General features: G+C 39.3%; 1 protein-coding gene across 3 annotated transcripts in view; it reads left to right on the top strand.

Moving 5' to 3' along the window:
- Positions 1–14,110, top strand: part of IL6ST (interleukin 6 cytokine family signal transducer) — a 60,711-nt gene extending 46,601 nt beyond the window's left edge. For 2 of the 3 annotated variants that reach the window (XM_073343962.2, XM_073343964.2), the window contains 7 exons: positions 1,975–2,151; positions 3,155–3,256; positions 4,961–5,107; positions 6,754–6,894; positions 7,690–7,786; positions 9,748–9,829; positions 10,705–14,110. In XM_073343962.2, coding sequence (XP_073200063.1) covers positions 1,975–2,151; positions 3,155–3,256; positions 4,961–5,107; positions 6,754–6,894; positions 7,690–7,786; positions 9,748–9,829; positions 10,705–11,436 — 1,478 coding nt within the window. In that variant the 3' untranslated portion in view covers positions 11,437–14,110. The remainder of the gene's footprint in view (positions 1–1,974; positions 2,152–3,154; positions 3,257–4,960; positions 5,108–6,753; positions 6,895–7,689; positions 7,787–9,747; positions 9,830–10,704) is intronic. The other variant, XM_073343963.2, reaches the window with a different exon arrangement.
- The last annotated feature ends 1,212 nt before the right edge of the window (positions 14,111–15,322 follow it).

Below are 15,322 nucleotides of genomic sequence, written 5' to 3'. Positions count from 1 at the left end.
CTCAGGATCATACCTTGCAGTATCATTAGTGCCCACTTGAATGAGCTGGACAGGGTAATGTAGGGCCACATGATCCTCTGCAATCCTTCTGTAATGTTTCAGATATGGGCCCCTGACAGAACATCTCCTGGGATGCCAGGTCAGATGGCTGATGAATGCCTCCATCTCCCTTTGAAAGGGAATCACAGACCCACCACCCTTCATTTCCTCTGGGGAGTGATGGCCACGATCCTTCCAGCCTGGTTCATACATAGCTTCTCCTCCTTCACCTTTTGGGGGAGACTTTGTTGCCAGGGCACCATACCAATTTTTCACTCTATGGATGGTGGGCTGGGAGCAGAAGTGGAGCGCTGCCTGCTGTTAGAAGTAGCCAATAGCCAGGTTCCTCCCTGTGAAGGAGCTGTTTCCTCCTCCCTTGGTGGTGATACTGCAGTCCTCTCCAGCTGGATTGCTTTCTCAACCATGGAGGTCTCCATATGCATATTTTCAATGAATTCCTCATGTGCACAGATGCTCCTCAGCCTAGCCACCATTTCCTGTAGCTCTCCTATCTGCCTCCTAAGAGAGTCTACCAGTAGGCACGTCTCTCACTAGATGGTCTCCTCAGCCTGTGAGGAGACCAGGAAATGCAAGCCACAGTCTCTGCAAATCCATACCAGGACCTGGGTAGAGGAATCCATTGTTGGATTCTTTGTCTGGACAGAGGTGCAGGTGGAGGAGTCAGGAGCAGTGTTGGTATTAGCAATGTGTGCCTTTTCAAACCATGGTGATTTTATTTTTTCTTCCTCTCAAACTCCCCTGTCTGCACCCCCCTGTTCACTAGCTCCCATTGGTCGCTTAGCATCTGGCTTTTAAGCCCATCTCTCCTAGGTCAACCGACCCCTCTCATTAACACACAAGAGAAGGGTGATCAGGGTAACACACAAGGATCAAAGGACAGGAGGCTAGAGCCTTAATAGTGAACAGTCAGCTAGCAGCTTAGTAGGCCTCTCGCTCCTACTCCCACATAGTCTTCCCAAATACAAAATCACCAACAGACTACACTGTAAGCTTTAAGCAAGCCAAAAGAAAAACCAAACAGACAAACAAGCTCACTCACCCCCAAGAGTTAGTGCTTGCTCCTTAGAATCATAGAATCATAGAATATCAGGGTTGGAAGGGACCCCAGAAGGTCATCTAGTCCAACCCCCTGCTCAAAGCAGGACCAATTCCCAGTTAAATCATCCCAGCCAGGGCTTTGTCAAGCCTGACCTTAAAAACCTCTAAGGAAGGAGATTCTACCACCTCCCTAGGTAACGCATTCCAGTGTTTCACCACCCTCTTAGTGAAAAAGTTTTTCCTAATATCCAATCTAAACCTCCCCCACTGCAACTTGAGACCATTACTCCTCGTTCTGTCATCTGCTACCATTGAGAACAGTCTAGAGCCATCCTCTTTGGAACCCCCTTTCAGGTAGTTGAAAGCAGCTATCAAATCCCCCCTCATTCTTCTCTTCTGCAGACTAAACAATCCCAGCTCCCTCAGCCTCTCCTCATAACTCATGTGTTCCAGTCCCCTAATCATTTTTGTTGCCCTTCGCTGGACTCTCTCCAATTTATCCACATCCTTCTTGAAGTGTGGGGCCCAAAACTGGACACAGTACTCCAGATGAGGCCTCACCAATGTCGAATAGAGGGGAACGATCACGTCCCTCGATCTGCTCGCTATGCCCCTCCTTCTTCAGGAGGGGATTTCCTTTTCTCCCTCTCCCCTGTTTGCTGCTCCCTGTTCATATGTTACAGAATTGCATCAAAATGGCTTTCTATACCCACTAAACCTTTCTCATGTTGAAATTTTGATGGTTTAATTTACTTTAGAGCAAGAGTAACTATGATTCCACAGAATAGCAAGTTCAGGTGCGTTTGTGCTAGGAGAGAGCTATCTAATGAAGATGTTCTGTATTAATGGAATCTCATTCCTTTTTTCTCATTCTAGCTTCTGTGAAAGATATTAAAGCATATCCCAAAGATGGCAAGCTTTGGGTAGAGTGGACGGCTCCTGACAATAGTGTTGTTAAATATGTGATTGAATGGTGCATGGTGTCTGACAGCTCGGACTGCACCACAGAATGGCAGCAGGAACTTGGTACTTCTCAAGGCACATTTTTAAAAGGTATATTTAGCAAACAATATCATATTTAAAAATATTGTACCTATTATTATAGACCTTTCAAGACCTTTCAAACCCAATAAGGTTTCTAGAATAGTCAAAACCTATCATCCTTCATACATTTTGGAAGTTTTCAGTGGCTCTTTTGCAACAGACTCACTTTGTGAATAAAAAGGATCTGGAAGAAATGCATACTCTTATAAAACAGAGAGCTAACCAGTAAGAAATAGAAAATGTGCTGAATTGTAAACAGCATGCTGCCGCTGGTGGCTAATGCTCAGTGGGTATCTGCTACAGGACATAAGTGCCAGGTGGATCTTTTGCAGGCATTTAAACTGCTGAAAAACCTCAATTTTTTTTTTAAAACAAGTTAAAAATTACCACATGATAATATGAATGTTGGTATAATCTTGTGTACTGGCAACTCAGAATAAAACTGCGTATAAATCCTTGGGTTTGAAACAATTCAAGAAGGGAACTGTAGCTTTGAAAGGCACACCATCAGATTAAGACTTGACAAAAAAACAATGTTATATTATCTGGTATTATTAAATAACGAAAGAACTTTAAAATCTAATTTGTCCACTGTCTGTTCTCGTTGTTTTACTCTGGCAATTCAGTTCGCTTGGACAGTGAAACTAGACTTGGTATCCAGACTTGGTATCACCTCCAGGTTCTCAGTGATAGCACAATCCTTGTACAGCAGCACAATCCTGTACACAACAATTGCAGGGAAATAGCTTGTGCTTCTTTTTATAAATTCATTGAAATACATTTTGTTTCATTAACTTTAAAATTTTGGACCTGAACTATCTAATTGATCCTCTAACTAGTCTCTTTTTGAATGATTGATGGGCAATACTTCAGAAAAAGAAATTCAACTGTGTTTCCAGGTGTAAGGTACATTGATAAACTGTTTAGCAAAACTGAAGTAAAAGAACTAAATATTTCATTTTAACTGAAATCTTTACTAAAACAATGTTTTTTCTTATAATTTTTGAATTAGGAGATATAAAGCCATTCAAGTGTTATTTGATAACTGTTTATCCATTGTATACTAATGGTCAAGGAAATGGACAATCTACAAAGGCATATCTTCAGCAAAGCAGTAAGTACAAAATACACATCTTATTTCAATTGACCTTTCTTGCTAACATAATATAGTCATAGAAGTGGGAGAGAGACCGACTAGGTCATGTCGCCCATCTCCATGCACATGCAGCAGTTTCCCCTATTGTACACTTCTTATATTAATGGCTTTATCCCGTCTGTAATTTTCAAATGACTTTGCTGCCTTCCTTGGGGAAACAGTTCCCCTGTCTTTAATATCAGGAGGTATTTCCTGATATTCAGCTTAAACTTTCCCTTTCTTAACTTCATTCCAGTGTTTCTTGTAATACCCACACATTGCCCTAAAAGGTTTTCCTCAGCATTTCCACTCTTCATGTTGTACTCCCATTATTCCTTAGGCAAGTTACATTGTCTCATTCATTATACATCATTCTCTCCAGTTTCCTAATAATTTTGGTGATCTGAATCTGAGCTCCCTTCAATTTATCGATATCTTTCTAGTAATAAGGTGTCCAGAACGAAAAGCAGTATTCCCACTAGAGCTGTATAGAGGGGGGCTTTCACGTGCTTGCTGCGTGACATACCTTTGCATATACAACTATCAATTGCATTGATCTTCTTCCTTGGCACACCAGTGGTAAATTCATGTCCAAACTTGTCTATTATTGGTCCTAAACCTATCAGCTTCCCATATTTTTCTCTCCCCCGTTAATCCCTGTATGGATTTTTGGATCACTCTTTCACAGATATTAGTTTGCACTTGTCCACAGTGAATGCTTTCTACCCACATTTCTGTTCTTATCTCTAGATCCTTGTGGTTTCTTTCACCATTTCTCTTTACTTGCAACTAATAGCAATAGTCTTCAAATTTCATTAAAGCATTTACCACCTCCTAGAACTTTAAAGATGATAAATAAAATCTCTCCTAGCAGATCCTTTTGATACTTCACACATTCGTGCATCAGATGAACTCAGATTTGTGTGAAGTGTGGTTAAACAGAAGACATTATACTTTTTCCATGCTTATTTGAATTGAGTGTAAAACTTCATGAGACATTATCAACAAATGTTTTATTACTGAAGTACAAATATCAGCCATTTTCCTTGTACCCATTCCATAACAAAAAAGGTACTAAGTTTCTTTGGCAAGATCTACTTGTGTTTAAATTGTCTCAGAAGTTAAGTGAGACAATTCCCATTCTCCCCTCTTCCACCCCATATTTTTAGTGTGTTGTTTTTTGCAAAGGATAGAAGTTAAAATTATTATGCTGCTATTGCCAAGATCTTTCCTCTTTAATTTTGTTTTAAGATTAGTATTATCCTTGCATCTATCAAACATCTGGTACTTCCCCGATCTTCTAAAGTTCATCAGTTGAACAAAGTTTCTATACCAATCCACTTTGTCTGGATCCACTGATTTGTTTGTGTTTTACATTTTCCAAGTAATCCCTTACTTGCTTTTTATAAGAATTATGTTAAGGTATTACTCATGTCCTAATTGTTCAAAATGTGTTGCTTTATTTTTCATGTAGAAGTCAGATTTTTAGAGGAATTTGCTGTACAAATATTTTTGTATTTTCTGGAAGTGAAATAACTGACTTTGCAGATAACATCTTCAAGATATTATTCCACTAAAATGTTTGAGCATGGTTTTATGTAGAGTTAAAATGTGTTGTGTATTAACATGCTGCTTTTCCTAACAGGACTATAATGTACTCTTAATTGTGGTCTCCTTTTATAGTGCCTGAAAAAGGACCCACTGTTCAGACAAAAAAAGTAGGAAAAGCTGAAGCCGTTTTAGTATGGAAACCTCTTGCAGTGGATGAGCAAAATGGGTTTATCAGATATTACACTATATTATACAGAACTATCAGTGGCAATGAAACAGGTAACAAAGGCCAGATAATACCAGTTTTTAGTATTAAAATGTATTTCTTTGAATATTAACTTTCTGAAATATTGAGTTACTGACTACTGCACAAAGCAAGATAGAGAATTTTTTTTTTTTTTTTTAAAGCGAGAAACCTTTTACAGAGAGAAAGTATACTTGATTCTGCATTGGATCCCCTGTAGCTTAGTTACATTTGAGAGCAGAAGTGTCCCTGATAAGAGTACCAAGTGTCTGGTTCAGAACATGTCATACAATGAGATTTAAGGAGCTCAATTTATTTAGTTTATCAAAGAAGATTGAGTGGTGACTTGATCCTAGTCTTTATTGTCTACATGTGGAAAAGACCTTTGGTACTAGAGAGCTATTTTATCCAGCAGACAAAGGTACAACAAAACTAAACACATTCAACGTGAAAATAAGTGCACACTTAACAGTAAGGATAATTAACCCTTGGAACAAAAGTGGTTTCTCCGTTGCCTTGAAGTCTTTAAATCATAACTGTATGTATTTCTAAAAGAAATGCTCTTGTTCAATCACAGATTATTGGGCTTTATACAGGAATTTCTAGGTAAGATTCGGTGGCATGTATTAAGCAGGAGGTCCCACTAAATGATCAGATAGCCTTAAAATCTATTAAATGGAGAGGGGTCAGTCACTATAGACCTACACTTGTTTAAATGTCTATTGAACCTTATGACATATAGGTAATTAGAAGACTTGTTATCCACAACATCACTACTAACCTCTCCAATTCTGTCTCATGATCTCTTTTATAGCTACTTATTATTAAGGCTGTGATTTAGTCACAGCAGTCACGGATTCCGTGACTTCTTCCGCTTCAGCTGTCAGCAGCTGAAGTCAGGGCTAGTGGCGGGACTGTGCACCCCTGTCCTGCAACTGGGGCTGGATGGCTGGAACCAAGACCCTGCAGGGTTGTGTGCCCCTGTCCAGCAGCTGCAGTCAGCTGCGGAGAGGGAGCTGTGCACTCCCTGTGGCTGCGCCCGCAGCTTCTACAAGGAGCTGCTGCTGGGACAGTGTGCCCCTGTCCTGCAGCTGCAACAGGGGCCGTGTATCCCCCTCGCAGCTTCCAAGGGCCATGCGCTCCTCCCACCCCTGTCCTGCAGCTGCGGCCAGCTCTGGAGCAGGGGCTGTGCTCCCTGCTGCGACTGCTGTATCTGGGACTGTCAGTTCCCCCTCCCCCACATGAAACCCCATTCCTCCCCCCTACTTAGTCCTGCGCCGGTTATTTTTAGTAAAGTCACGGACAGGTCACGGGCTCCGTGAATTTTTGTTTATTGCCCGTGACTTGTCCGTAACTTCTACTAAAAATAACTGTGACAAAATCTTAGCCTTACTTATTACATATTTTAATTTCTTTTCAGTGCCTTTACGGAAGATAAGATTTAATGATGGGAGTTAGGCATTTAGGCATACACACTTTTGCATGTGGAATATAGAAAATAATTTCAGTAATTTTTGTCTTTGAGTCCATTTTCAATACTATGGAAGAGTGTAACTTCCCATTAAATTATGTCTTGAGTACTTTGTTCCCGTACATATATATATAGTAGTGTTTTAGTCTAACATGTTTGTGGATATTAAACAGGTTGTACCAGATAACTGTATAAACCTTTCTCTTCTAGCTGTGAATGTGGACCCTTCCAAAACAGAATATACCCTCTCCTCCTTATCCAGTGACACTTTATACATGGTGAAGATGGAGGCACATACAGACGAAGGAGGCACAAGTGGTCCTGTATTTACATTTACTACACAAAAGTTTGGTAAGAAGTGATCAGATAAAATGTATAGGGACTCATTTTAAAACGGATTAGTCATGCAGTTGCTCTCTTATTTTATGCAAACAATTTTTGTTTCTTCTAGTAATGCCTAAGGCCCCAAACCTATACAGCTTCTTTGTACAATGAGTTCTACAGAAATATAGTAAAGGGCATTCTTCCCTAAATGTTCTGTGTTCGTAATTTAAAATAATATGTAACAAATGGGGTGCTGAGAAGGGGAGAGGATCACATAAGAGTAATGCAGGTATTTTTTTTCATAGACTAGCTGTGTGCACAGTTTTGTAGGTATAGTGTCGTTTTCTATTGCAGGCAGATGGTTGGATCTGTGACTTAAATGTCAAGTACTGCTTTCTTAGGTGCTTTAAATATGTTATGAACTCTTCTAAACTGCAATTGAAGATTCTCCCCAAATATCACAGACTCACTTCACTGCTATATTGCTCTATGTTCCTATAATGAGAAGGTGCTAAAAGTGGGATTTCTTTGTTACCCCTACTCATGTAAGTTCATAGTTCTTGTAAAGTATGCAGGGATGATACAATAAGCAAAATTAGCTAAGAATGTTGGCTATAAAAAGACTCACTGAGACTTTAAAGATAACAAAACAGATCATATTTCAGTTCAATTCTACTAGGGTATAATCTTGTAAGCTTTATGGCTCATGACAAGACAACACTGTATGTACTAGTCTGTTTTTTCCTTTTGGAATGATTGTCAGAGAAAGTTCTGCTGAGCACCTTTTCCAAAAACTAAAGTTGCTTTTTTTCCCTTTTTTAGGAAAAGGAGAAATAGAAGCCATAGTTGTACCTGTGTGTCTGGCATTCCTGTTGTCCATCCTTCTGGGAGTATTGTTCTGCTTTAACAAACGGGACTTGTAAGTACATATAGCATGTATTTCTATCACATTTTACTATATGTGAGCATGACAGTAATATTTCACTGTAATTTACGTATCATGGGCCTGAGTCTCATCTCTCACTGATTTATATCTGTGAGAAACTCCTTTGAAGTAAGTAAAGCTGCACCATATTAAAACAGGTTTGGGAGGAGGGCAGGAATTGGTTCCGTGTTCCTCTTCGAGATATGGAGACTTTTGCTATAACAACGCTGTAACAATACTTCAAAGAGCTCTTTTTAAAACGATTGTTCAAGCCTATTAACTGAATGTGATAGGAAATTCTTGCTTTTCCTTGCTAGTTCTTGATTTTCAGTATAAACTGAAATTTTTGATTGCCTGAGTTTCATATAGTTAATACACCATTAAGGAATTCTTTACATCCCACCAAAAAAACCTATTTTTCACAGTCTGTGTAATAAAATGAGTTAAATAACGTAAGCCAGCTTTTTTTGAATGGGGAGGCAAAGGCACCACACCACTAGAAGATGTCTCCCTCTCTCTTCGTTGTAGCTTTTTCTGTCCTGTCTTTTATCTCTTTCAAAAACTCTGCTCCAAGTAGTAGCTGCTGGGATAGACACTGATTTTCTGAGTTCCCTGGGGGTGCTTGACTCCCCATCCAATTCCAGGCCCCACCCCGCTCCCACCCCACCTCTTCATGCCCTGTTCTGCCCCCTCTCTCAAGCACACCCCGCCCTCATTTCGCCTCTTTCTGCCCCCATTCCTCCCTCTCCCCCCCCCAGCGCCTCCTGCCTGCTGCTGAACAGCTGATCCTTGGTGGGCGGGAGGCGCTGCGGGTAAGGGAGAGGAGCTGATCAGTGGAGCCTGCCAGTGGGTGCTGAGCACCCACTTTTTTTTTTTTCCTGTGGGTGCTCCAGCCCCAGAGCACCCGCAGAGTCAGCGCCTATGGCTGCTGGCACGTTGCCTTTGGCTGGGGAAATATATAAACTGTCTCTATGCCTGGTCACTTGGCTAAAGAGTACCCTGCAGATATCCCCAACAAAATTAAATGTTCATAATGGGGATCTACCAATCTACCTTTACTTGTCCCTCCTAGAGCTGCCTCTCAATGGGCCTTAGCTGAAAGACTATCTGGCAATGCCTGTTAACTAAAACTATTTACTTGTCAGGGCATATTCTCTTCCCTTTCTTTAGCAAAGAGGTTTAAACAGCTAGGAGCAGCCATCACATTGTATTCTATAACTGTTTTAATATTTGATGGTCTTTACAAATTACTGGGTTTTGATAGCTGGTTATGTTTAAGGAGCTTGTCGCTATTTCATCAGGAAAAATGTCATGAACCAGTTTCAGTTGGATTGTCTTTAAATGTGTGTGCATTTTTTCTATATTTTTTTCTATTTATTTATATTTTTAATTGCAAAGTCTGTCTAGACATTTGTGACGCTCCTCACCATGGCATCAGAGCATCTCTGTCCGCATGGTCCATATATGTGTTCTAAAAAAAAGAAAAGAGAAAAAAACAGAGCCAAAGATATTTACTTTTTCCAGTATATTGAGTAATGCTCATCCAGTGAGTTTTAACTGTCACTTTGTGCCTTCAAAAGTGCTATAGATTTATTTTATGACCTCTCCCAAACCCCCTACTATTCTGTTTTGCTTTTATTTCATCTTATTTTATGTGGGTTGGGGAGCCCCGAATAGAAATGTCACAAAACTAGGCTATAAAGCCAATCTTCTCAACTTGCCGTGAAATGAAGTGGCAGTGAGCATGAAGCATTCTAGGTATGACTTTGCAAATGAGCACATCAGACGTCAAATGTGACAGGACAAAATCGGCATCTGTAACACTTCTGTCAAATATTTTAAAAGACCAGTAATTGTACATTAAGAATATAAAGCACAACTGTAACCATGTTTGCAAGTTTTGAGGGTTCAAGAAATGTATTTTCCGTTCTTTTTTTTTTTTCATCCTCTTGTAGAATTAAAAAGCATATCTGGCCTAATGTTCCTGATCCTTCCAAAAGTAACATTGCTCAGTGGTCCCCTCAAACTCCAACTAAGGTAAGAGTGAATCTTTATGATAGTACATAAAAGACCTTAAGAATAAACTGACCAGTAGGAGCCCTCTAAATGGATATTCAAAGAGAACTTGGATTTTCAACCTGTTAATCCTGAGATATAGGAGGAAAATTTTATTTGAGTACCATCAATGTGTTCGGCATTAGGCAGATACGGTCCCTGTCACAAGCAGCTCACAACCTAAATTGGTTTCTGTTAATATGGGGCTAATTTTAAGTTTCGTAGGTTTAAGGTTCAGGGCTTGATTCTTCTCTCACTTCCCCAAATGTGTAAATCATGAGCAACTATGTGGAAATCAATAGAATTGTTAGAGAGTTGAGAATTGGAAATATAATGAAATATAAATACAAAGAGAGGGGTACAGCAGATATTCCCATCTGTATGTGGAGTTGGCAACAAGCTGGCATGCTACACAGTATTTTAGTGTGTAGTGGAGGAGGGGAAGGAGGGGGAATTCTGATCAAGAAACCAGGACAAACTCTAATGAAAATTCCTATGAGATATTTAATATGCAGGTAGAGGAGATAGCATTTCTGTTGTAAGGCGTTAATCTGAAATAATTCTGCAGGATGTAATGCATGGTGCTCAGTTTATTCTCAGTATCACAGAAAATTAAGGGTTTGGGTAGACCCTTCATGAAACTCTGGCTCCAGGGAGTCTGTGTACTTAAGACTTTGATACTTGGAAACGTAAACCACATTTTCCATCTTATGGCAAATACTCAAGAGGAACTGCCAAATTCTGCAGTGAGCAGAGCCTGTGGTAGTCTCAAAGTGCATAAAGAATAGAAAGTGAGACACCGTGACTCTTTTTCCCTCATAGGCAACACCTAACTTCTTTTTTTTCTTTTCTTTCAGCATAATTTTAGTTCCAAAGATCAGATGTATCCAGAAGGCAGCTTTACTGATGTAAGCGTGGTTGAAATAGAAGCAGATGACAAGAAGTCATTTTCAGAGCAAGATCTAAAACCCTTCAACTTGCTTAAAAAGGAAAAAAATACTTCAGAGGGGCATAGCAGTGGTATTGGAGGATCCTCATGCATGTCTTCTCCTAGGCAAAGTGTTTCTGACAGTGATGAGAGTGAATCTGCTCAAAACACTTCAAGCACTGTACAGTATTCAACTGTAGTACTCAATGGCTACAGAGACCAAATTCCTTCTGTTCAAGTCTTTTCAAGGTCGGAATCCACCCAGCCGCTGCTAGATTCAGAAGAGAAGCCAGAAGATAACCCAGGAGGAGGTGAAAGTGCAACTCCAAGGCAGCAGTATTTCAAACAAAATAGTAGTCAGGATGAAACCAGTACAGATGGGTCACATTTTGAAAGAGCAAAGCAAGTTACTCCTCCAATAAACGAGGAGGATCTTGTTGGACTTACACAACTACAGATATCAGATCACAGTTCACAGCCGTGTGGCTCTGGGCAAGAGAAAAATAAACCTGAATCTGCTTTGGCAGATGTATTAAGCCCAAGTACTGAGGGACAGATTCTGAGACTGGAAACGATGGGGATAAACACAGCAACAGTTGATGAGGTACCAAAAAGTTACATGCCACAAACTGTAAGGCAAGGGGGCTATATGCCCCAGTGAAAGGAGAGAGACTGGCTCTGTTAGGCCTTCACTAGTGCCTGATCCATTTCTTTTTCCCCTGTGTTTCTGATGAGTTAAGCTAAGTATTTTTATCTGATTTCAGATAAAAATATTCAGATTCATTTAGTGAAGAGAATTTGATGGAGGGTACATGAGTACTATATTTCATTGGGATATTTCCAGTCCAGAATTACTGGAGGTCCTCCTATAAGCACTACATAGATTCTCTTATTTGTCTGAATAATTGAACAGGCCTTTGTGCTGCCTTGCAGTTTGTTTGTCTTTGTAATGTCACATTTAAACTCGATGGATTGAAAGTAGCAAGTTTTATTTTGTTGCATAGGCGAAGGGGCATCTAAGAGAAAAATACGAGGAGCCTTCTGGCTGTGCATGATATCAAGATGCCTACTTTGGATAAGCTTGATTTAGACCAGAGTTTGTTCCTCCAAAGGGAAAAAATGAAAGTACAGTATTCTATATTTTTAAAAAGTTATCCAGTGACCAAACAATTTCGGCCCACCTTCATCCCTGACTAACTCTGTTGACTTCAGCGGAGATACAGAAGGGGTGAATTTGGCCAATATTTGTAATGCAATAGCATCAGACTAATGTCTCAAAGTATTTTAGGCCTCATATAAAGAACTGTAAAACAAAGGACTGAAGTACTTGTCACAAATTGCAATCAAAATGCTATCACTGTTTAACTCCCTATGAATGCTAGTGTAGTCATCAGTATTCTGCCCCCCCCATATATATATATATATATATATATATATATATATACACACTCATCCGTATATAGAAACTAGACATAAAAACTACCGACCTTGTAATCTGAGCCAAATGCCTGGCAATTAAAGTTTCATATTTAGCATTAAAAACTTTGAAGGAAAATGTAGGTAAGAAAAACTCCCCTGTAGGCGAATTGAAGTGTTTATTTAAAAATGAATATCTGTTTATCTCAAATCACTGACTAACCATACCATATATCTTTGTTTTAGAATTTGCCCATTTACCATACAAGGTTTGGGCAGGGAAAGGCAAGAAGTAATAAAATGTAATATTCTAAAATGAATTAGCATGTGTAGGTTTAGCTTTTACAAATGGTTTAGAAAAAAAGTACTACTTCCTTTTTGCTGTGCTGCCAATACTGGGATTCTACGCTGTCCTTGCTACAGTGTAATGAGCTCACTGAAACCAAAAGTGGCATAAGGAAAACCATACCTTGCTGTCGCAAGTAAGGCTGATACTTCGAGAAAAATCTAGAACCGTGAACTTGGAAGTTAACAGGTAAAAACATCCTTCCATTTTTCATTATGAGCCTGTAAGCAAAATATCTAGATCCTGCTGCTACAATTCTTGACACCTACCTCTTTTCTATTCTTCTCCTTTCCAATTCTCTCATCCTAGAGAGGATACAGTTCCTGAAGACAACAATCCTTGATATCCTTTCTTATAGATCTTGTTACTCTGATAAAGAATTTTTTTTTAATTTTTCCCAGGTGCCATCCGATGAGCTTTACAACATTATCTTCTTGTAACTATATCTGAACCTAGTCCATTTAGTTTTTCAGTCTGGTATTAATAAGTCATGCTCGTCTCTAAATCTTTGATTCTCAGGTAATTCAGAAACACTACAGGCTGTGTTTGGAAAAATAAAACCTCATTTCATATTTAACAAAATAATTATTTTTTCACAAGATCTCTGTACATAAAGATTCATCTTCCTGTAGGTCCTCAAATGCAGTGGTTCCCAACTGTGGCCCGTATACCACTGGTCTGCGGAGTACTTGCTGGTGGGATGTGGAGAGCTATAGTTTTAACTTTGCTCATCTCCATCTGCTAACTCACGTTGAAGGGCAAGTTTAAATTTACCTAACTCTCCATGTAAGTAGTTGCTATCATTGCCACAGAGAAGTTACACAGTAATGTTAATGAGAGTGTTGACATGGTCCCTGAGACTCTCTTTAAGATGCATTCCACACTGTGGAAACTTTAAGAACATCTGTACTAGGATATCTGGAAAACCTTTTGTTTTATTCATTTAGTGCTGCAAAATTCCTTATCCTACTGACATGTTTCTCTCAGTAATAATGTATCATATCTTTGGTACCCAGAAATGTAAGGGTTGCAGTATTGGTGTTGCAGCACACTCTGGTTTTGTTTTTCAGAAACTCCTCCATAGCATTTCAGTTGGGTGGTCTGCCCATCTTGAATTTTTTTTCTGGGGACGAGGACCCAACAGCATCCAACAAGCCTTTAGAGCTCCCCAGATGATGTAAATCTGCAATATGAATCATAGTACTCCAAAGGCCAAACTGTACCCCTTTACTAGAATACATCTTTGTAGCACATAAATTAGAATTTAGGAACTAAATTCTTCTTCATCTGGTATGTGTAGAAGAATTGCCCATTTCAAAGGGTCCTGTGAAGCTTGCAATTGAAGTTGTATATTCTGTTTTGAGGGTTTCCCTAGGTAAAGTACATGTTGGCCAAAAAGATGGATCAGACGAACCCTGAAAGTATGTGTGTTAAGAGCCTCAGCATCCACATTCTCAGCATCCTTTGTGCTCTTGTCCCATTAACTTATACTGAGACTTAACCAATTAGGTTGCTGGTTTCTGACTTTCAACAAACACTAGTGTTTAGGTTTCAGAGTAGCAGCCGTGTTAGTCTGTGTTCGCAAAAGAAAAGGAGGACTTGTGGCACCTTAGAGACTAACAAGCTTTAAGCTTATGCTCAAATAAATTTGTTAGTCTCTAAGGTGCCACAAGTCCTCCTTTTCTTTTTACTAGCGTTTAGAGACCTGAGTGTCTTCAGATACAGTTTTAGGAGCTCTTTCCTCAAGCCAGTGATACAGGCTCTTTATTTCATAGCACATAAAGTGTTTTTGAAGGATGAGAGTGGATGACTATTTACTCTTAACATTGCAATCATGCTCTGATTTATGTAAATGGAAGCCATTTCAGACTCATTGTTTTAAATCCCAGATCACCTCCTGCCAAAATTAAATGTAATCTCAGAAGAAAAGAGAATCCCATTTTTAAGAGGAGCACCCAGCAATGATAGTTCTGAACTAGTACTAGTGGTATCTTATATTCAGCATTACTACAGATTAATAGTAGTTGTCTTGCTATTGTGTGAAAGGCACACACACACCCCGCCTCCAGGAACAAAGCTCTGTGTTTCTCATTACTATATAAATTTCAGTATTTAGACTGATGCAGAAGATAGAAATAAAAGGAAAAGGTAGTAAATCCACATCTATGTAGATGTACTCATAAAATTCACAACAGGTAAAAGTAATGAGCAGTTACAGCCTGTTCATGACATTTTTGTCTGTGCCAAAATTATACACTGTGCAGTGTTCAGCTTTTGACCTGAAATAGTTAACTTTAGTTTTGTACTTTTAAGTCTGGAAAATACCCTTACACTTAATTTTATATTGGACACTGTATCTTGCAAGCAGTTTTTTAAATGTGGATGTGCATTAACAGTCTACCTAGTCTTCTGACTATTACTATACACCACAAAGGCAGACTTTTTTTTTTATTATGGTGCACTTCAAGAAAAAATAAAGGCATTATTAAAATAAAACTACACTTAACACTGACATTGCTGTGTGCCCATTTTGATTAATTGCCTAGACTGGCATGCCTCAGATGGGAAAGTAGAAATCTTGTAAAGTATGTTATTTGTTCAACAGCAGGGAACATGGAGAGTTAAGAATAAGCATCTTTTGTGCACCAGCACACTTCGAATGTCTGCGTGATGCAAATTAGCTAGTTGCTTGTCTCTTTATTCCTACAACTATAAATGTTTTTTTAATACCATACTTAACCATGGCTTGGTAATATTCTGTCCGGCTGCAGCTGGGATCTGTTGG

This window comes from Lepidochelys kempii, chromosome 5, assembly GCF_965140285.1.
Source record: "Lepidochelys kempii isolate rLepKem1 chromosome 5, rLepKem1.hap1, whole genome shotgun sequence".
Lineage (NCBI taxonomy): Eukaryota > Metazoa > Chordata > Testudines > Cheloniidae > Lepidochelys > Lepidochelys kempii.
Note: the sequence above shows the minus strand (reverse complement) of the source record. Positions and strands in the feature narration are given on the sequence as shown.